At 37.5% G+C, this 24194-nt stretch overlaps 1 protein-coding gene across 2 annotated transcripts in view; it reads left to right on the top strand.

The window, feature by feature from the left end:
• LOC122560067 (ubiquitin-conjugating enzyme E2 variant 1-like) overlaps positions 1-23697 on the top strand; it is a 56593-nt gene extending 32896 nt beyond the window's left edge. For both annotated transcript variants that reach the window (XM_087994930.1, XM_087994931.1), the window contains exons 2-4: positions 9821-9969; positions 16993-17118; positions 20002-23697. In XM_087994930.1, the coding sequence (XP_087851056.1) occupies positions 9821-9969; positions 16993-17118; positions 20002-20148 (422 nt within the window). In that variant the 3' untranslated portion in view covers positions 20149-23697. The remainder of the gene's footprint in view (positions 1-9820; positions 9970-16992; positions 17119-20001) is intronic.
• The last annotated feature ends 497 nt before the right edge of the window (positions 23698-24194 follow it).

The following is a 24194-nucleotide window of genomic DNA, read 5'->3' as shown; positions in this document are numbered from 1 at the left end:
TGGGTTTCATAAGTATTAGCATAAAAAAAAAAGGTAGTTCTGATGATTTTGCTTTAACTGGAGTATTGTATCTAATTCTGGGCAGTGCACTTCAGAAAGGAGATGAATGCTTTAGGGGATTCTGGAAAGATCATTCTTTCCATCATGGATAGACTGGAGAAGCTTGGATCTCTTTTTCACTGTATTTTTGTCAAAATACAAGAGATAATAAATTACCATTCTATTTTGTTCTATTCTTCTCCTTACAAGAGAATAGGTTGAGGAGATTTGATGGTTATGCTCAAAATCAAGGAGTCAAGACAATGGATGGAGGGAAATAGTTTCCTTTGAGTTGAGAAGTAGAAGTCAAAATGTTGACGTTGCAAAAGGACCAAAAGTAAAATAATACACTTCTCACAGTGGGTATTTAGGATCTGGAACCCTTTGCCTAAGTGTCTGGCAGAGATAATTCATTTGTGGCTTTCAAAACTGGGTTGGATCAACCAATCTGTAGTGATCCTCAGGTTAAACAACCATCAGTCATCTATTTCTATTGAGAGCGCTGTCCTATAGTTCCCTTTTTGCTGCTTTCCTCTGATTGCTCTGTCCCTTATATTTTTTTGCTAATCTCAGTTTTCTTTACATTTCACCCACTTTCTCTGCTTTCTCAAAGCACCCTCTTTTGCTACCCTAGTCATGTTCCAGCTGTTGTTACATTTTCTTGCATTCATTCTCAGTCTTCAGATCCTGTCAGTTGAAGAATTACTTAAATGATTTGAGGCACAGAATGAAAGACAGCAAAGCAATGATTAGAAGATTCCTTCACTGCTGATTAATTGAGCGGCATACTTGGTTATTAATGATGGTTCTGTTTGTAAATATTTGGTTAGTTTTTTCCATTACCTGCAAGTGATGTTATGATGTATATATAATTGCCTTCAAGTTTCAAAATCTGAAATTGAAGCACTTCATTAGATCCCCATGTTGAATTTGAGTTGGCTCTCTGAGGCAAAGGTTAATCTACTTGAGCAGACTATAAAACTGAGCAGTGCTATCTCTCATTAAACAGTTTGTGAAGTATTTTCTTAAGTCTTAAATCTACTGCAATGTAAAAGAAACATGTTTTCTAACGTTCAGGCAATAAAGGATATTGCAGTTATGAAATCTATTTTAGCAATAACCTGAATCTTTGCATATTTTTGTTACGGATTAACTTTGACAGCAACCTCTAACATCTGCACATGCACTGTTAAATACGAAACATTGGATATTATCCGATTTGAGCTGTTCCTTCATAGGCTATGTTACACTACTGTAATACTTCGTCACATGATATTAAAATAGATGGTGGATATGTAGTTGTGGGACTTGTGATGCGACTTGACAGAAAAATTCCATAAATTAAGTTTTAATAGCATGGCAGATCATAATTATGCAAACATTTTCTTTCACTAAATTTACATTTTATTAGTGAGGTATTTGATTCCTTCTAATTACTTTTCAATTTTAAATGTTAAACACTTTTGGAAATATTATTCAAAGCTACATTTTCTTTTTGTCTCTAGTCTCATCAACCTTACTAGCTGACTCTGTTTTTCTTTCTGGGGGAAAGTGAGGACTGCAGATGCTGGAGATCAGAGCTGAAAAATGTGTTGCTGGAAAAAACGCAGCAGGTCAGGCAGCATCAAAGGAGCAGGAGAATCGACGGTTCAGGCATAAGCCCTTCTTCAGGATCCTGAAGAAGGGCTTATGCCCGAAACGTCGATTTTCCTGCTCCTTGGATGCTGCCTGACCTGCTGTGCTTTTCCAGCAACACATTTTTCAGCTCTATTTTTCTTTCTGTAAATATTTAAAAATTGAATTAAATATTTCTCGTAGTTCCTAGTTTAGCCACTGCATTTCTCAGTAAGCGTTCTTAAGTCAGGTTTAAGATTCATCCTAATGCTTGCTGTTTACACATGGATCGTGCATCCTTTTTAGTTTAGCCTCTGCATTTAGAATCATAGAGTCATAGAGATGTACAGCACAGAAACAGACCCTTCGGTCCAACCCATCCATGCCAACCAGATATCCCAACCCAATCTAGTCCCACCTGCCAGCATACGGTCCATATCCCTCCAAACCTTTGCTATTCATATACCCATTTAGATGCATTTTAAATGTTGCAATTATACCAGCCTCCATCACTTCCTCTGGCAGCTCATTCCATACATGCACCACCCTCTAGGTGAAAAGCTTGCCCCTTCGGTTTCTTTTATATTTTTCCCCTCTCACCGTAAACCTATGCCCTCTAGTTCTGGACTCTCCCACTCCAGGGAAAAGACTTTGTCTATTTACCCTATCCATGCCCCTCATGATTTTATAAACCTCTATAAGCCTCCAACGCTCCAGGGGAAACAGCCCCAGCCTATTCAATCTCTCCCTATAGCTCAAACCTTACAAGGCAACATCCTTGTAAATCTTTTCTGAACCCTTTCAAGTTTCACAACATTCTTCCGATAGGAAGGAGACCAGAATTGCATGCAATATGCCAAAAGTGACCTAACTGACGTTTTGTACAACCGCAACATGACCTCCCAACTCCTGTACTCAATACTCTGACCAATAAAGGAAAGCATACCAAACGCCTTCTTCACTACCCAATCTACCTGCAACTCCACTTTGAAGGAGCTATGAACCTGCACTCCAAGGTCTCTTTGTGCAGCAACACTCCCTAGGACCTTAGTAAGCATTTAAGATTCATCCTATTGCTTGCTGTATGCACATGGATCTTGCATCCTTTTTAGATGGCCCCATGCTGAATTGGCTTTCTAATTGCCATGCAAATGCAAGCTAAAAGTGTACTGAATTGCAAGTAGATTTGTTTTCTTCATTGATTGAAGAATCTTAAAGTTAGCATTGTTTGGACACGTTATTGGTATTGTCCAATGAGGTAGCAGTGTTTGCATGGACAGTGTATCTGTGGTGCATGCCAAGTGCTTTTATTTGCATGATCCTGACACTTGGAAATACTCCTTAAATTGATGTTATTCTGTTTAGTCTTTAAGGGACAACTTTGGGGCACTGATGCAAGAGAGTTGGTACGGTTGCTACACAAATATGAAAAGGGCAGAAGAAATCTCTGTAGAAAATTAGGCTCATGTACATATAATTTGATGATTCAATATCTTTTTTTCAAGGTGTCAATCTTATTCTGAAGTCTCTAACTGGTTTTGCATTTCCTGTTACGTTAATCAACAAATGTCTTCTTTTTTGAGATGCTCTGTGGCACTAGAGCTATGCACGAACACATTAAGGTTTGATTATTTATCTAAACAAATAAATCAGATGAGTAATAAATTCAATTTAAAATGATGTAACAATGCATTCAGTGAACCTGAACTCTCAGGAAAAACACAAATCAGAATTAATGTTGCTATAATAGCTCTCTTTGTAAAGCTGAAATCAAGATTTTAAAGCAAATTGGTGGAATATACTTTGACATTTTGTGCTGGGGAATATTTGTGGTGTAGGATATCAACACTGATTTATTGGCGTATTCATTCCACAGAAATAACTGTCCATGTAAATTGGTATCAATTTACTCTAAGTATTAGAGTCCTCATTCAGCCAAATAATTCCAAACTCATTCTGAGCCTGTGGAAATTATTTTGGCATTGATATATACTGTATGCAGAGGAGAGTCAATAAACTAGAGAATAACTCAACTTCTTAAAAAAGGAATTATTTGAAAAATATTATGGAATCTATAGGCTGTGTCTAAAATCAATAGGTCCTGGAGTGTTACAAGTTATGTCTAGGTATTACTATTAGATTTAGCATTGTTGCAAAGCAGGAAACACTTCTGATTGATACTAAAGGGGGTATAAATATGTCTTGAATGTTTTAATGCCTTTTTCTTTTTGTTTAATGTCCCAAGGCTACTTTTAGTTTAGAGGTGACAACCAATCGCCGAGCTAACTTGACAATATGTAAGCGACTGAGATTCAATATAATCCTAAACTTTTAAAATTAACTTGTATGTTCTCTCAGATTTTGACTATTTTCTAAAATTATAGAAAGCTTCATACTTCAACGTTTCTTCAGTTTTCTGTGAATGGATTAAATAATGACAGGCTGAAATGGAAGGCAGCTACATTTAATGTTTGATTAAAGGTAAAGTTGCTATAATATTACCAAGCCATAGAGCTGCTCTCTCATCAGAGTGAGAGAGACAATGTACTGCAATTGTGAAAGAAAAAATAAAAGTTCAAATTAAAAACTTTAGTACTTAATGAACAGAATACTCTGATTTACTCTGTGCAGATGTCAACTGTGGTAATATTCATTTCTCTACTCATTTGAAACTGCTTTGTCAGCATTATACATTGTTTCCATCTCTACAAGATGTTGTGCAATCCTACAGAAAATAATTAGATATTCATAGAAAATAATTGCATATTTATTTGAGTTTTTACCACAAAAAACTACATATATAGATTAATACTTCTTAAATAGACCATCATTGCAGCAATTTCATAGAGTTGTGTCATAGGCCCAATAGTTTACAGTTGCTTTGGAAATGACCTCTCCATCATATGGTCAGAAGTGGAGATGCACAGTGTTCAGCACCATTCATAACATCTCTGACACTGAACTAGTTTATGCTTAAATGTAGCAAACCTGGAAAACATTCAGGGTTGGGCTGATATATAGCAAGAAAGATGCATGCTGCCAGGTAGCAGACAATTCCCATCTAGAACAAATGTCCCCATCCCCTGATGAGAGAGCCCAACGCATTTATAATAGTTTTAGACAGAAGTACCAAGTGAATGATCATCTCAGCCTCCTCCAGAGGTTGCTAGCATCACAATTGTCAGTCTTCAGCAAATTCGGTTCACTCTATATGATATCAAGAAATGGTTGGAGGCATTCATTTCTGCAAAAGGTGTAGACCTTGACAACATTCTGGCAATGGTACTGAGGACTTCTGCCAAGTTGTTCCAGTACACAATCAACACTCGCATCAACCTGATGATGTAGAAAATTGCCCATGTATGACAAAAAGGCAAATTCAACCCAATTATCACCCATCAGTTGACTCTAAATCATCAGAAAAGTGATGGAAGATGCCAACGGCATTACTTTTGAGCAGCACCTGCTCAGTCATAACATGCTGACTGTTCAGTTTGTGTTCTGCCAAGCACTCAACTCCTGACCTCATTACAGCCTTGGTGCAAAAGTAAACAAAAGAGCTAAATTCCAGAGGTGAGGTGAGAGTGACTGCCCTTGACATCAGGCTGTATTTGACCAAATGTGACATCAAGGAGCCCTAGCAAATCCGCAGTCATTGAGAATGAGGAAAAACTTTCTGCTGTTTGTAGTCATACCTGACACATACATGATTGTGGTTGTTGGAGGTCATTCATCTCAGCTCCTGAACATCTCTGCAAGAGTTCGACAGGCTAGCTTCTTAGGCCCAACCATGTTTAACCACTTCATCAATGACCTCCTCTCTATCATAAGGTCAGAAGTGGAAATGTTTGATGATTGCACAATATTGAACATAATTCGTGACCCCTCAGATATTGAAGTCCATGTGCAAATGCAACAAGACCTGGATATTATCCAGACTTGGGCTGACAAGTGGCAAGTAATGTTCATGTCACACAAATGCCAAGTCATGACTATTTGATTAGATTAGATTAGATTAGATTCCCTACAGTGAGGAAACAGGCCATTCGGCCCAACCAGTCCAACCAACCCTCCGAAAAGCAACCCACCCAGACCCACCTCCCTCTGACTAATTGACCTAACACTATGGGGCAATTTAGCATGGCCAATTCACCTGACCTGCACGTCTTTGGACTGTGGGAGGAAATCGGAGCACCCGGAGGAAACCCACACAGACACAGGGAGAATATGAAAACTCCACACAGACAGTCACCCGAAGCTGGAATTGAACCTGGGACCCTGGTACTGTGAGGCAGCAGTGCAAGTCACTGTGCTGCCCCTAAATTTCCAATAAGAGAGATTCTGACCACCACCTCGTGATTACATGGTATCATCATCTAACCCTATTGAACCTCCAACTATTAACATCCTGGTGGTTACCATTAACCAGAAACTGAACTAGACTAGCTGTATAAATACACAAGCAGGCCAGAGGTTAGGATTACTGCACCAACTAACTCACCATCCGACTCCCCAAAGTCTGTCCGTCATCTACAAGGCACATTAGGAGTGTGCTGGAACACTCCCCACTTACTTGGATGAGTATAGCTCCAATAACACTTGAAAAACTTGACACCATCCAGGGAAAAGCAGCCCACTTGATTGGCACCACATTCTCAAACATCCATTCCCTCTGCCACCAATGCTAAAGAGCAGTAGTGTGTGCCAGCTACGGGATGTACTTCAGAAATTCACCAAAGATCCTTCACCAACATTTTTCAAACACACAACCTGTACAATCGAGAAGCATGTGAAAATGCCTTTGCCTACAACTTGCTCTCCAAGCCACTCGATGTCTTGACTTGGAAATATATTGCCCGTTCCATTAATGGTGTTGGGACAAAATTCTGGAATTCCCTCCCAAATGGCATTGTGGATTGACCTGCACATGGTCTGCAACACCTCCACCTTTTCAAGGATAGTAGAGTTGTACAATAAATATTGGCCCAGCAGGAATGCTAATGTCCCATGAACAAATTGAAAAAAAACACACTGTACTGCCTTGTATCAAATAACTGAGCATAAAATTTGCTTTCCAGTTATAAAGAATTGAAATAGATTCTCAAGAATCACAGACCTGTGATTCTGCTGCCTTACATTAACTTCAGTGCAACTGAATTGCTGACAATTGAAGTTCCATTTTGGACTCAACAAATATATTCTGTGTGATAAGGTGCATTTTTCCTTTGACCCCTCTGCAGTTGAGTACATGATTGACTTTAGTAGGCTTTTTTAACATTTTATTTTACTTTTCCATCTTTGTGGGACTTTTCTTCCCTGTTGAGTCATTGGAAAATAATTGCCTGCAAAAGCTTCTCTTCCTGCTCCAACACTATTGTCTTTAGAGGCACCCCCCAAAAGTTTGTCTCCTTCAACTTCCTTATTCATTTACCAATTTAGTGGTATCACCTGGAAGCAAGGGATTAGTTTCCACAGGTATGCTAATGCCTCTCTTCGCCCCACTACAATTTCTCTCCCTCCATTAAATCTGTGTTGTCAGACTTGCATATCTGTCATGTAGCATTAGAAAAACTTCCTTTTTCTTCATATAAACGTAACAAATACTGAAGCCATTATTTTTAGACCGACACAAACTCTGCCCTTGCAGCTGGTTCTGCCTTTGGCGCTAGCTAAGTTTATAACAGACTGTTCTCAAATATATTGTTCTATTCAAATGTAAACCAAGTATATTTCTTGTACCTTCGCCATCAAAAAACGCTTTACTTTTAGCATCATCTTCATACATTCTCTGGTAGAAATGATCAAATGTGTTTTTTCAACTTCAGACTCCAGTTTCAATACTTCTCTCTTTACCACCTAATATTATACATCAATTTATTCAAAATGTTGCTGCCAGTATCTTTCTTAATGCTTCTTTCCTCATTGATCTGTTGTTGGGTCCTGACTCCTCAGTTTCTCCAATGTAAATGTCTAGCTCGGATGCAAAGTAAACAGAAAGTGCTGGAGAAAGTCTGTTTGTCTGTGGACATCTGTGCGGAAGCAGAGTTAATGTTGCATATCCAATAGGTTTTGAAAGTTGGTCTGAATGTAAACTCTGAACAATTTGTCTTGATTTCACATCTCCCGCAATAGCAATACTTTATTGCAGAGGTTTGATGTTGATGTATATGAGCTAACAGATCCTACAAAACTGTAACAATGCACTTGGTATAACCTTGTTTTTAAGACTCTTTTAAGGCATATTGGGAAGGTGTTGATGTTAAAGGAGTTATTGAGGTAAACAAAAAATTGTCATTGGATTGAAGCAACTAATTTTGATCTTTTCACAACTACTGAATCACTTCAGTATTATGTTTCACTCTTCCTATTTATTGTCAACCTCTTAGTGACTATATTAACTAAAGATAGGTGCTTCAGCATCTGTTTGATTATATTTTAAAAAGCAAAATCATTAATCACCACCTTTTAACCCTAAATAGGTCAGGTAGATGAAACAAAGTTGTATCATTGATTTTATCTTAGTAGAATGTACCCCTATACAGGATGGAAGGCAGAAAAACGTTTGTATTTTTGTTTCAAAATTCATTGTACTTTAACCTGAAAGATGTTAATTAGTATCTTCAACTGTTGCATTAGTTTTATTGAAAATATTGCACTTTGTCAAAGGTAAGTTATTTTGTTTACGTTCAGTGTGATAAGATAATTGCAGGAAGTAAATTACTTTTTATTACAGGTCTGCATTTCATCTGGTTTTGCAGTATTTCCTTTGTTTTGCGATTAAGTAGTAAGACAGCACTGTAGCATGGAAATCTACAGTAATAAAGTTATGCACCTTCACTTTCTTGCTACTTTTGTTTTAGAATGATTTAAATACTAGTATCACAGATTTTAAATGTGCAAAGTCACATGTCTGTACAAACTCTGATCTACCTAATATGAAAAATTAAAAGAGGCGGGCCCCCAGATTCCCCAGGATCTGCCTTTTTTTTTAATTTGTTCAGGATATGTTGGTGTCACTAGCATGGCAGCCATTGCATATCTCTAATTACTCTTTAGAAAGTGGTACAGAATTCCCTTCGTTGAGTATTGTAATTCATGTGGTATGTACAAGCACGCTGATTTTAGGGAGTTCCAGGATTTTGACGCAGCAATATTGAAGGAACTGCAATATAGTTCCAGATCAGGATTTAGTGTGGCATGGAGGGGAGCTTTCAGGTGTGCTGTTCCCACTTCTGAATATAATTTAACTCAAAACAATTTAGAGATTATGACAATGTTTAATATTCAAAACAAAATTGACTAGTTAATTATATTGGGTAAATATTCAGAAGTAAAATTTGGTGAGAGATGACAACATATATTAAATGTATTCTTTTTATCCTTCAGTAACAATGAATTTGACAAATATAATCTTAAGTGTAAATGGCCAATACTTATTCTTCAGCGAATATTAAAAATAGTTTATCTTGCCATTAGCACATTGCTGTTTGTGGGAGTTTGCTGTGCACACTTGGCTGTTATAACAGTGAATTGGCTGTAAAGTGTTTTGAGATGTCAGGTGGTTGTGAAAAGTGCATAATAATTCTAAGTTTTAAAAAAATATATAAGCAATGTATGTAAATAACAAAAGCTATCATGTTCAATTTCTATCAATCTTTTAATATTTTAACATATGTATTCTAAGTCAGTAATTGGTATTTAGACAGATTGGAGATCACAATGATAAAATAGATGCTGAAACTTCAAATCTTTTCTCCAGTGCTATTGATTTGTTATAAAGTCAATTCATGTTAATTAAAGTTATCAGGTATTATCATTCCCTAATACTTAAGTACTCAAAATATATAACTAGGAAATATTTATAGGTGACTCTGATGACATCCTTCTAAAGAACAAGAAAAATACTTAAAACAATTTTTGCATATGCTATCTAAACCTAAATTTGTCTCACTAACTTTAATTCCCTCCTTTGCCTACCTGAGCTAGCTTAAATTGTTGAATCATCGCAATGAATGTGACACTGACCTGTGTTTAGTAACAATTTTTTAATGTTGTATGGTGATCCATTTGACTCATTTTTAAAGTATTATAACTCAGTCAAATGGGAATAATTTGGTGTCCTTACAGTTAATTGTGTTGTAGTTTAAGCTTATTTTATTTGTTGCAGCTGTAACAGTTCCACGCAATTTTCGCCTTTTGGAAGAGCTAGAAGACGGCCAGAAGGGAGCAAGTGATGGGACAGTAAGTTGGGGACTTGAAGACGATGAAGATATGACACTGACAAGGTGGACAGGAATGATTATTGGACCTCCAAGGGTAAGTATGGTTTTAACAATGGAAAGTCATAATTACAGTGATACTAATTTAATGTTTGATCCCCAGGATGTTGGCATTTTTGGATTAATGGGATAGTTTAACAGGTTTAAGTGAGTGTTTGGAAATGCAGATCCTGAGTATTGAAAAGAATAATTTTGTTTGCAGTTCCTTTGGATGCAGAAATAAGTCATTCAACCCCCCCTGAAACTTTGATGTTCAATTTGATCTTGGCTACCAGTACTTATTTTTGTTCACAGAATATGCACATTGCTGGCAAGGCCAGTGTTTCTTGCACATTCCAAATTACACTTGACACGGTTATGGTGAGCCACCAGTTAGAACTACTGCAATTGTGGACTGTGTGCATTTTGGAAACATCAGTGAGCTAGTAATTTTAAACCTGTCCACATGCCAATGGTTTACCTACAATGCTCTTAGGAACAGAATTACAGGATTTTGCCCCAGTGACAATGAAGAAAATTGGCAAATTGCTACAATCGGTTTTGGGCAGGTTTCGGCATGTGGACTGCACCAACTGAAGAAGGCCACTTTCTCAAGAGCGGCTTGGGACAGACAATAAAAATACTGGTTAGCTAGCAATGTCCATGTCCCCCGAGAGACCAAAAAATGACCAGTTTATATTGTGCAGAAACAGTCACAGATATGATATAAAGGGACATTATTTTTGTATGCAGATGCAGTGATCTGTGAGGACAGAACCTATCATATCTAAAACCCAGTAGCTTGTGTTCTTGAATAAGTCCAACAAGTATTTTTTTTAAGCTTTTGAAAAAATCTGCCAGGTCATATTGAATAGTATGTCCAACAGATACAAATTTAGACCTTTCCTGAAAAATGGCGTGTATTTTGTTGATACATTGACACTTATTCAGGATAACTATTCCAATCCTTTTGTTATGTACTGATATATATATATGCAGGTTGGCCTTGAAGCCTTACATGACGTGAAGATTAGAGACATCATTTGGAATCCTGCAATTTGTGTGTATTCGATCAGCTCGGTGTGATTTCAAGGATTCAGTGTTTTTGCTTGATAGTGGGAGTAGAGCGGTTTAAACTCAGCAAATTACTCTTCATGTTTGATTGGGGATAAAAGCACACCAAAATTGAAACTATGCACAAGGACAAACAACTTACTTTCAGAGAGTCCATGGTCACAGAGATTTATTACATGTTTAGTGGTGGTGTTAATTGTGTTGTGACACTACAAATGCTGAAGTGTGTTTATAGTGCAGCATGTTTTAAAACTGGTGCTGCTTATGGTATGGTCATCTATCAAAGCAAAGTAGCAGCATGAGCAGATCAGATTTAATAAATGAAAGAAATTTGCATACTTCAAACCAAATGCAGAGTCAAAGTGTGGCATAAATTAGTACTTATTATCTGTTTGCTTACTCTTGCATAAACACCCATTCAGTCGTCACACCGTGTCTCACTTTAGCATTATTAGTACAAATAGAGGATCCTTTATCCGAGCATCCACAAATTGAAAAGCTCCGAAATCCAAAGGTTTTTTGTGAAGTTTTTTTCTCATTAACAAGGTTGTTTGGCAAGCAAACAGTTAACCCAAGTTGACACCCACTGGATGCGTATCACTCAGATGCAACGTGGGGGGGCGTGGCCAAGCACCGACAGGCCTGAGGTTTCTCTGTGAATGCCCGCAAGTCGACACCCACTCTATGCGTGTCACTTAGATATAACGTGTGGGGGCGTGGCCAAGCACATTCTTACTTAGAAGTCTGCTCCTCCGGTAAGCTTTTTAAAAATTTCACCATTAAACTGTCACTTATTCTGAAAACCAAAAATTCCGAATTCCAAAAACAGCTGGTCCCGAGCATTTTGGATTAAGGATCTTCTACCTATATGTTTAGAAATAAAAAATAGCATAACCTTGTGTTTAATATATTATTTTTAAAAATTCAATAGTTCTTAACTTGTATGTCACACTGTTTTTGTTTTCAAGTTCAGTAATACCAAACAACTACGAGTAGTGATCTATTTTCAAGTCAGGATGATGTGTGACTTGGAGATTATGGTGCTTCCATGTACTTGCTGGTCTTATTCTTTAAGATTGAGGTTATGCATTTGAAAGGTGCTTTGACAAAACCCTGACAAGTTATCGAGTCAGAGATGTACAGCATGGAAACAGACCCTTCGGTCCAACTCATCCATTTCAACTAAATATCCCAACCCAATCTAGTCCCACCTGCTAGCACCTGGTACATATCACTCCAAACCCTTCCTATTCATATACCCATCCAGATGCCTTTTAAATATTGCAATTGTACTAGCTTTCACCACTTCCTCTAGCAGCTCATTCCATACACATACCATCATCTGCGTGAAAAAGTTGCCCCTTAGGTCTCTTTTTATATCTTTCCCCTCTCACCCTAACCTATGCCCTCTAGTTCTGAACTCCTCCCCAGGGAAAAGACTTTGTCTATTTATCCTATTCATGCCCCTCATGATTTTATAAACCTCTGTAAGGTCACCCTCAGCCTTCGACGTTCCAGGGAAAACAGCTCAAATCCTCCAACCTTGGCAACGTGATTGTAAATCTTTTCTGAACCCTTTTAAGTTTCACAACATCTTTCCGATAGGAAGGAAACCAGAATTGCATGTAATATTCCAACAGTGGCCTAGCCAATGTCCTGTACAGGCAACATGACCTCCCAACTCCTGTACTCAGTACTCTGACCACTAAAGAAAACATATCAAATGTCTTTATCACTATCCTATCTACCTATGACTCTACTTTCAAGGATTATGAACCTGCATTCCAAGGTCTCTTTGTTCAATAATACTCACTTGGACCTTACCATTAAGTGTGTAAGTCCTGCTAAGATTTGCTTTACCAAAATGCAGCACCTCACATTTATCTAAATTAAACTCCATCTGCCACTTCTTGGCCCATCTGATCAAGATCCCAATGTAATCTGAGGTAACCTTCTTCACTGACCAGGACATCTCCAATTTTGGTGTCATCAGCAAACTTACTAACTATACCTCTTATGCTCACGTCCAAATCATTTATATAAATGATGAAACGTAGTGGACCCAGCACCGATCCTTGTGGCACTCCACTGGTCACAGGCCTCCAGTCTGAAAAACAACCCTCCGCCACCACTCTCATGTCCTTTACCTTGCTGCAAAGGTTCTTGTAGATGATGTGCAGATCTTGATCTTGGAAGGAATTAGTGTTTGATGCACAACCTTTAATTTGTTGTTGTAGCCATGGTGTTTATATGGCTGGTCAAGTCAGGTTTCTGTTTACTAATGGGGAAGTTAGCAATATCAGTACCACTTAATGTAAATGTGAGATTGTTGAAGACTCTCTCATTGGAGAAGATCAAGCCTAGCACTTGGATTTGAATCACCTTGGAGAAAGTGAGGACTGTAGATGCTGGAGATTAGAGTCAAGAGTATGGTGCTGGAAAAGCACAGCAGATTAGGCAGCATCCGAGGAGTAAGAGGATCGATGTTTCGGGCATAAGCCCCTCATCAGTGCCTGTTGAAGGGTTCATGCCCGAAAAGTCCATTTTTCTGCTTCTCGGATGCTGCCTGACCAACTTGCTTTGCAGCACCAAACTCTCAACTTGGGTTTGAATGTCAATTGTTATCGATCCAATCCAAGTGAAACACTCCAATCTTTAGGCTTACTGATATGCTTTGCAACATTACAAGCCACCTCTTTTAAACTACTACTTTCCTTGATTTCCCTAGTACCTTAGATTGTGACGTACAAGATGAACCGATTTCTTCAGCCTCAAAACTCATGTTTTCACTTATACACAGCATATAACTTGAGCTCACTTTTCAAGATGTACTTCCATTCATAGTCTGTAAAATTTTCAAATTAATGTTGCTGTACCTGTACAACTACTGGCTGCAAGAAATCAGTCAAGGACCGTAGACTCTGTAATGAAGATATGGTGGAGTTTTTAAGATGCCCATGTTAAGCAAACTCTGCTTGATGTACAAACAACAAAGATAACAGTAGTGTTGGCTTTACACGTTTACACTTGGCATATAAGTTGACCTTTTTTGGACATGTTTTTGAAACTTAGGCTGACATCCATCAGCATCATAAAGTCAGAATCAAATAACATGGAAACAGACCCTTTGGTCCAACTCATCCACGCTAACCAGACATCCCAATCTGACCTAATCCCATTTGCCAGCATTTAGCCCATATCCCTCTAAACTCTCCCTATTCATTTATCCATCCAGACACCTTTTAGATATTGTCTGGCAACTCGTTCCATGAACGCACCACCCCCGTATGAAAAAGTTACCCACTGTACGCTTGTTAAATCTTTCCTTTCTCACCTTAAACCTATGCCCTCTAGTTTTGGACTTGCCCCCTTGAGGAAAAATACTTTGATTATTCACCCTTTCCATGTCCCCCATGACCTTATAAACCGGTATATGATCAACCCTCAGTCTCTGATGGTCCAGGGTAAAAAAAGCCCCAGGCTCTTCTGCCTCTCCCAATAACTCAAACCCTTTAGTTGTGGCAACGTACTTGTAAATCTTTTCTGCACCCTGTAAGTTTAATAACATGCTTCCTATAGAATTGGATGCAGTATACTAAAAGCAGCTTCACCAATGCTCTGTACAGTCACAGTGTGACATCTCAACTGCTATACTCAGTGCTCTGACAACAGAAGGCAAGCATGCTAAAAGCTGCCTTCACCATCCTGTCTATCTGCAACTCCACTTTCAAGGAACAATGCACCTATACCTCTCGGTCTCACTCCCCATCTTAAGTAAACTGCATGTGTATCTTAATTTTTGTTTTTCATGTAACGTATATTTTGTTGAACTTTTTGAAATGTCTATTTCAATGCTTCCCATTGTTTTCTTGATCTGGGTTACAGCTTGTGCCATACAGTTCTGCTGATGGCGCAAGGTGCCTCAGGAATGTGCAGAAGATCTATTCTCAATCTATCCTGTTTAGCATGATAATGAGACATAATACTGTGGATGTTGTCCGTGGTGTGAGTGCATTGGTGCATCTATGATGGATTAGTGAAGAGGAAGTCATGTGGGTGTTTTTGCATGGTAGCTATATCCTTCAGGACTTGACCACTTCAGTCAATTGTCGTACCCACCAAGTCGCTCTTTGGGACATGAAAGGTCTCTGCCCAGAATACGTTCTGTGCCCTTGCCATCCTTAGAGCTTCTTCCAAGCAGTATTCAGCATAAAACAACGGCAAGGCAGTAGATGGTAATCAGCAAGAGGTTTCTCGACCAAATGCTTGCCCTGCTGCCATGAGGCCTTATGAAATCCAGAGTCAATGTTCAGGACTCCCATGGCCATGCCTTCTGATTATATACCATTCTGCCTAGCATCTGACATTAGTTCCTCATCTACTACATTCCAGACACGTTGTCAGTGATGTACTAGATTTGACTAGCTCAGCTCAGTTTCACACAGTTACAGGCAACTGTGCAAGCTTACATTACTAAGGTTTACATATAACCTTAAGTGCCATAGTTTGGATTGAAAGACATGTTAGAGCTGCAGAATTTGGATATAGGATTATAAGCATAATCCTGTCGAGTAATTTTCTCATACACCATTAACTAGTTTTTATTCCATATCCATTCGTGCTTCTATCTAACACAAATTTACTGATCAGTTGATCCTGAATATACAGTCACTTGAGGAATGAGTTCAGTTTTCCACTTGCTCTTTGTAAAAAAAAAAAGTGCTTCCTGGTTTCACTAATAAATAGCTCTACTTTTCAGATCGTGACCCACTAAATCAGTTAGATATAGAGGAACTGTCATATGTTTTAATCATTTTAACAACCTCAATTAGATTGCCTTCAACTTTCTAAACTCGTGGAAGTATTTGAATTATGTTGCTATAATTTGCTGCCTTAGCCCCGATACTTGAAGAAATATTTGCCACTTCAAGGTGAATACATTTCCAGAGGTTTAGTAAATCTCTGGAACTTTGTACTTCAAACAAGAAAGTTGTGTAATTGAAACAGCAATACCTCACTTTTGATTTATAGTCCATTTGAGGTTTAGGTCAACAATGCTGTTAGTCTTTTTGTTTAATTTTGCATTTCTGCATGAAATTTGAGTGATTTTTGTCCATGGATATATGATTAACACAATGCTGTAAAGAATGATCAAATTAGTTCCTAGAAATCCAAAAATGAAAAAGAATATATTGATCGAGATCAAGGAAACATCTACAGAGAGAGAAATAGTTAATATTTCAGGTTGATGACCTTTCATCAGATTGAAAAAGCTCTCTTTCTCTTTCCGCAGGTGATGCCTGATCTGAGTGTACTCAGTATTTTCTGCTGAGAATTTGAGAAAGACATCTCCACTCAATCTGAAAACGTGACCCATTCTTCTGGTTGTTTGCCATTTTAGTTCAGCAGCTGACTCCCAGGCTTTAATTTCTGTGCTGAGCCCACTGCAGTGTCACTCAATGCAGGCTCAAGAAACAGCATCTCCCTTCTAATTTGGCCAATTACAGCCCTCTGGACTTAAAAATGAGTTCAACAATTTCAGATCGTGAACTATGCCCCCATTTTTATTTTTTGTTTGCCATGCGCTAGTTTGAGTCTTTTTTTATATTTTTGCTGTCAAACAGAGTTGTTCATTGTGGTATTTAGACTCATTTTGGACAAATGCTTTGTCATATTGCTGTGACCATTGCCACTCCGTTTGCCTTTTGGTTGCACCATATCTTTAAATTTTATCTCTCCTGGCCTCTGCCCTAATCCAGGCCATCCCTTTTGTTCTTTCTACCCCTCTTGCCTTGAACAGCCTTACCCTCAGGTTCTGAAGTAGTATTATATTCAACTTAAAACAATAGCTCTTTTGCTGTCCACAGATGCTGCCAGACCTGCTGATTATTTCCAGCAATTTATCTTTATTTAAGATTTCCAGTGTCTGCAGTAGTATCTTGCTTTTAAAATTTGAATGTTTGGTTTATTAAATAATATTGCTAAATGACCCCTCTTCTTTTTACAGACAATTTATGAAAACCGAATATACAGCCTTAAAATAGACTGTGGTCCTAGATATCCAGAGGTAGCTCCACATGTTAGATTTGTAACAAAAATAAATATGAATGGAGTAAATAATTCCAATGGAACGGTAAGTTTATATTTGCCACTATCGATTGCCGTGCTTGTTTCTGAATCCCATTAGTTTGACTAACTTTTCTGAGGTCTCATTGTTACACTGCCACAGTGGTGCAGCGATTACTTTCTTTGAGGTGATTAGAGAAGTTGAGGACCTGTCATATGGCTTAGTTTTTGTTGAGACATTTTCATTAATTTTTTTTCCGTATGAAGCACAAGCATACCATCATAAAAATAAGTACAGTACACACTGGCTTAGTCACTTGCAGAACCTTAAGAGACCAAGAAGCTTGCAAATGTTACCTCAAGTTAGTTCTTGGTTATGTTCCATAAGCCATTGCAAAACACAAGGTGGCCACTTCACCCATCAAACCTGTTTTCGTGTCATATAGCAGTTGATACATTCACAAGAATAGCTGTCGGCTATTCAGTGCATTGAACCTGTTCTGACATTGTTAGGTCATGGTGTTTTATACCCTTAACTCAATATACACATTAGTGAGTTTTAAGAAGATTTGTAGCTCATGTTGAGGTTCTGGATGTGGGTTTGCTAGCTGAGCTGGAAGGTTTGATTTCAGACATTTCATCACCATACTAAGTAACATCATCAGTGAGCCTCCAGATGAAGCACTGGTGGAATGACCCGCTTTTTATTTGTGTTTAGGTTTCCTTAGGTTGGTGACATCATTTCCTGTTCTTTTTCTCTGGGGGTAGTAAATGGGATCCAAGTCAATCCAGTTGGAATGCCATGCTTCTAGGAATTCTCGTGTGTGTCTCTGTTTGACTTGTCCTAGGATGGATGTGTTGTCTCAGTCGAAGTGGTGTCCTTCCTTCACCTGCATGTAGAGATACTAGTTAGAGTGATCATGATGATGTTACCTAGTATGGTGACAAACTGCCATTCCTAGATGTCATAGTAGAGCGAACAGCCAATGGGAACTTCAAGCCAGTGTCTACAGGAATACAATATATTTGGACAAATACTGAACGACAGAAGCAATCATCCCAACACACACAAACGAAGCTCCATTAGAACGCTATTTCAACAAGCCACCAAACGCTACAGCACAAAGGAACTATGGAAGAGCAGAGGAAAATCACCTGTACAGTGTGTTCAAAAAGAACAGGTACCCAACGAACACAATCTGCCCATTTCTCAGCAACAAACCCAAACAAGCAGACAAAGCACATCCAGAAACTCTAGCCACTCTCCCCTATGCCAAAGACATCTCGGAAATGACTGCCAGACGACTCAGACCTCTTGGCATCATGGTAGCCCACAAACCCACTAACACACTAATGAACTTGAAAGACCCTATACAGGCAACAAGCAAACCTAATGTCATTTACAAAATACCTTGCAAGAACTGTAAGAAACACTACATTAGACAAACTGGCAGAAAACTAGCTACAAGGATACATGAACATCAACTAGCCACAAGAAGACATGACCCATTCTCACTCATGTCTTTCCGTACAGATGGGGAAGGACACCACTTGGATTGGAACAAAACATCTATCCTCGGACAAGCCAAACAGAGACACACGTGAGAATTCCTACAAGCATGTTATTCAAAATTGGAACTCTATCAACAAACACATTGACTTGGATCCCATTTACCACCCCCTGAGAAAAAGAACAGGAAATGACATCACCACAGGAAATGATGTCACCAATCCAAGGAACCCTAAGCACACAAAAAGCGGGCCATACCACAAGTGCTTCATCTAGACACTCACTGATGATGTTACCTAGTATGGTGACAAAATTTCTGAAACCAAATCTTCCAGTTCAATTTACACATCTTTGACAATGTCATTTGATGTCCTTGCCTAACAAAAATGTTATAAATTTCAATAATAAAAACCTAAATCCACACCCTTTCGGAGGAGAAAATTCTGCATAGTTTAGTTCGAATTTTGTACTTCAGTACTGAATCTAGCCATTGCCAGTGCAACTGTTGTCCAAAATGGGGTCAGTTCTTTGAAAAGAGAAATGATGTCCCAGAAGGGCAAAGTTACGGCAATTGCTTTGGAATCCATGCTCTCCTATATTGAAGGATATTTCATTCTCCAGAACAGTTCATGTGTTTGGCTGTGCACACAGTAACTTTAAAAGTGGCATAAGTTTTTAAAAGTTGTCTGTGAAAACTGTTTGTTCTTGATTTCTAGTTTAGCAATTGACTTCTTATTTATTCCACATTTAGTACTGTTGCATTAAACCTAGTTAAATAGATAAAAGGTAACTAGCAACATGGTAATTCCTTGGATATCTCCCACAGGAGTATATATCAGATTTGGTTCGAGAGCTGGCCATTCTTGACATTCCCCTAACATGACCTAACCTCACCCAACCCAAATGGCTTAAATTGAGTCAGGTTTATGCCACAAGATGGAGCAATTCTTAGTAGTAGAACATTATAACTGGGAGGAAATCGATCCTTTCTGTTTAGGCTACAAATGTGCCTTATGTATGCAAAATCTTTTAATTTCTCATTTTGCTCCAAGCATTTTATTTAGCTTTTGTTGTTTTATCTTGACAGTTAGTTTACATGTATCTTTAACTATTAGTGTAGCATTATGTACCAGTTGAATGTGAATAACGGAGGATTTTTTCAGGTTTAAATGTATTTTGTGCAGTACCTGTTAAAATAATTAGTCCCCATGTATACTGTAAATGCCAATGGTAAGAATTAGTTCATAGATCTTTGCTCATAATAAGGAGGGTCAAGTATATGCTTTATGGTATATTATATATAATGTACATGTGTGGAAATCTAATTGTTTAAATTGATGAAGTAATTACCTAATTCACTTAATTATCTGTGTTTAAATTAAAAAGGTATAAAAGTATCGTAGCAGATAGTTGTGTAATTTGTATTTGCATCTTTCCTAGGTGGATCCAAAAAGCATATCAGTCCTAGCTAAGTGGCAGAATTCATATAGTATCAAAGCTGTCCTGACGGAACTTCGGCGTCAAATGATGTGTAAAGAAAATGGAAAACTTGCTCAGCCCCCAGAAGGACAAAGTTACAGCAATTAATCTGGAATTTAACCTCTCTCTATTCAAGCTTACTTCATTCTCCACTGTAGTATTTTTTTTCTAGGCGCATCTTGTAGATCTCAAAGTACTGGAAAAAAAAATTCCCATTAAAAAGCAATTAATCTTAATACTGTAAATGTAAGCCAATACTAATTGTTTTTGTTGGACAAAAGTTGTATGATAACACAAATAATCTTGCGCGTAACCACTGTCTACACAGTAGAATCTTTGTTGTCAGGAATTATCTATTGAAATTAGTACTGTTGAGACCAGTGTGGCACATTTAGCTAAAGCTGTGAATATGCACATCACACAGACACTTGCTGCAGGTTTGGCCTTTAAATTATTGTCCCTTCGCAATAGTATTAAAGCTCAGGGCTATTTATTAGAGTCTAAACACAAAGGATGGAATGATCAGTGCAGTATTGTTTTCTGGTCTTCATCTGCCAATGGGATTTATCTTGCTTTCAGAGCCAACTTTTCCTTTGTGCTGTCTCTAGTAAATGCTGAACAAGGCTGATGTATTTTGGACCACTAACCTTAGTTTGCTGTAATGTGGATGCAAGCTACGTGTATAACTATTTGGTGTGTCCAGGACTTTTTTGACATTCATGTTTGTACAAAGCCACATTTTAAAGCAGCGGGTATCACCACAACTCTTAAACAACCATTGTTTCCATTAAAAGCCTATTTTGTTGAAAAATGTTTAAGATATTAGATGTATGGATATAACAGTCTCGGAAATTAAAGAATTTAACATAACTTAATGGTATTCTATTAATAGCCTTTTATTGTGTCAGCCTGATTATGAAATATTAAAATTGTGCATTATGGGTAAGACATGGATTATATTTAAGCTAAATTGTAAATATAATAGCTTTGACTGCATCTAAAATATAAAAGTGCATATAAAATGCAGGTTAGAAAAACATTCTCTTTATAAATTTGTCATAAGCTTTTACATGTACATCAGCGGACTGAATACTAGTGTCTTGTAATACACTTGTGGCAGTTGTACTAGAAATTATTTTTTGGATATGTGTGGGCTGTTTTCTATGTATTGGAATTTTATCTACAGTAGCCACAGATGCAAGTATTCTTATAGAACAAGGCAATATAGTGCGTTCGAACAATTTTTGTGTAACTCTGGGACTTCAATCCAACAGATAGGCTAAGACTCTGTTACAGTGGTTCAATGTAAAATTATTCTGTAAAATCACAATCTGCTACTCAGTGGGCATGAATCCACAACCTAAGCTGCTTTTGGTTAGGTATTAATTGATAATCTCCCTTAAAAAGGTTAAGGGTATAAATTGCAAATGTTGCAATGTTACATCAAAATATACTCCTAAAATTCGGTTACAGCATATTATCTTTTTCATTTTTCTTGGATTCAGCATTACGAGCAGCTCTTGGTGATCCTTAATTTTCCTTTGATATTGATTGAATTTTCTGTCCCATATCTAGGTAAATGAACTGATTCCTTGTAGTGCACTCCAGCTACCAAAACCTTGTGCTATCAAAACTCTACAAATTAAAATTGACGTGTGCTTGTGTTAGGCAGGTTTGGGCTTTGGGCTAGCTACACGTTCTAATTGCATGGGACAGTAAGCAATAAATAGTGACAGTGAAATCTATATGTTCCTATCTTGATAATTGATATAATTTTCTTCCATACACATGAAAATGTATAAACACATGAATTAGGAGCATAAGTAGACCATATAACTCCTTAGCTTGCCCTGCCATTTTATAAGATTGTAGTTGATCTGATTGTGACCTCAAATCCACTTTCCTAACTACCTGATACCCTTGATGATGTAGCATGATCATAACATGTAAAATGTTTACCTCAACTTGTTTCGGCTGATCAACAAGACTGAAACTAAACTTTGACTGATTTCCAGGTGAAAAAGGCAACCATATAAATAACATTTATTCTTTGAAGTATATTGGAACTGATGTAAAATAAGCAACTATATCTGAAGATAAAACAGCAATTCATCATTTTTGACTTGCAGTCAAACATTGAAAGTAGCCAAAAATATAATGACCCTGGATTGAGTAACCAATTAACATTTTGTACGTATTTAGGGTAGAGCAATGTGTACATTCTGGTCTCCTGACCAGCAAACCTGTCTAGATTGGTCTGGTTGGTGGTTTTCTTGACACTTGTGTATTATGCCCTTGCATTTCAACCCAGGCAAAAAAAATTTACTTGTCAACTGTTGTGCCTGGTCAAGTTGTATTTCAGCTGGTGTTGGATGGTAAATAGTCAGAACATATTCTGATGTTGCATACTGACGTAAGGATGTTCAACATAAATTCCTTTTCCTTAAATCGCTTTCAAAATTTAGAATATTGTTGAATCTGCTAGAATCTGTTCAAGCAGCCAGGCCTAATTTAAAATACTCCTGAGAGATAAAAGTTGGTTATCAACCTCCTCAACCTTGTTCTCTACTCAGTTAGACTCTGTTGCTGCCTTGTTAAAACACTGTATACCGCAGTGTTAAAAGAAAAATCAGTTCCTGTTTTTTAATTGACATGATGCCAGCCACATCTTTTGTTTTTTGGGATGGGGGGGGCTGGGATATAATGGTCAGGTAAATCGAGGAGGATGTTCCAGCCGTAGTACAGATTTTTTTCTGTTAAGTTTTTGTCAGCCATCTTAGGCATTTTAGGCTCATCTTGTTATTGGCTCAAACAAATGAGGATGCATCATAGATCAAGATTATTTGTGTTATTGCTTCCAGATTCCATTATTTCAAACTGTTCTGCTCTCCAGGTCCATACTCCTTACCCTGCCTCAGTGCTTTGTGATCTGACCCATATCTCTGTCTACCGTGGGAGATGTATTGATCCTCCTTTAAATAACTGCATTTTTGGTTTCTTTTAAATTGAAAATCTGTAAGTAAATTCTATTATTTATCTTCTACCTGTATTATCTCATTTATAGCCATAAAACATGAAGTACAAAAATAAAAATGATTTCAATTTTATTCTTTAAAAGCATTACAGTATTGGTAGTGAGAGTAGCCGCTATCATTTCTTAAAGCTAGCATGATATAAGGAGAGAACTGGGAATTGATAAAAATACCTTTTAAAAGCTAACGTGGGCTCCCTAACTCCAGTTCAATCCTCGTCTAACCGGCTGACTTCAGTTAGCAATAACAGTAAGATTGCTACAATTACCTAATGCTTTGGAATAATTTGCTTCATTGTTTCATACTTTTAATATTTCTGATTTGCTGTTTAATGAGTACACGATTGGATCTAATCAACCAAAGTCTGGCACAAATTTGCATAATACTGGCATGATACAAATATTTAAGAACAGAGTTTGATACATCAGATGTTGGACAGGAAGTGTCTGCTATGTACATTGTTTTTCATTTTAACTTGTAGGTATCTTGCAGTATGTTGGAGCATGTGCTGTTTTATAACAAAGGTGCTATACCATGTAACTTAAGCTGTAATTTTATTGGGACATTTGTTAAAGTGACAGAAGTCCAATTTTATTTTTATTACATATTCTGGAGTTTTGACTGATCTTTTGTGATTGTGTTTGTGATTCCATTTTTTGAGACAAGGAACATTGCGAGCTCAGGAATTCTGTCAAATGGCAGCTCTGGAAAAAGTAAAATTAGAGTAACAAACATAAAAATTCTGATCCTATGCCTGCACTTCCCTTTTATTCTAAATGTTAACACTGTTGTTTTCACCCTTTTTAAAAATACTCTGTGTATTGTTTTAAAATGATCAAGAAGTATAGCAATTCTTTCTTTTCCTCAATGATGTCAGGTAACTATTAAAAATTCAACAAATCTATTTCAAAACAGCAATGTCCCTTTGCATACTGTACACTAATTGAATGCCTTGCATGTTGTACATATGTATTATACTTCACTGTCAATACATATGATGGTTATCATACTCTTAGCCCAAGCTCAACAAATTAATAATTTAGCTATTAATTATTAATGTAGCTATATACCAACAAGCTGTGTGCTTAGCATGTCAGTGTAGCTTTGTATTTCTTTTTGTTA

Source organism: Chiloscyllium plagiosum, unplaced genomic scaffold (assembly GCF_037043375.1).
Source record: "Chiloscyllium plagiosum isolate Xiang-an unplaced genomic scaffold, Cpla_swu_hap1 HiC_scaffold_15, whole genome shotgun sequence".
Lineage (NCBI taxonomy): Eukaryota > Metazoa > Chordata > Chondrichthyes > Orectolobiformes > Hemiscylliidae > Chiloscyllium > Chiloscyllium plagiosum.
The sequence above is the reverse complement of the archived record's forward strand: the minus strand, read 5'-3'. Positions and strand labels throughout refer to the sequence as shown.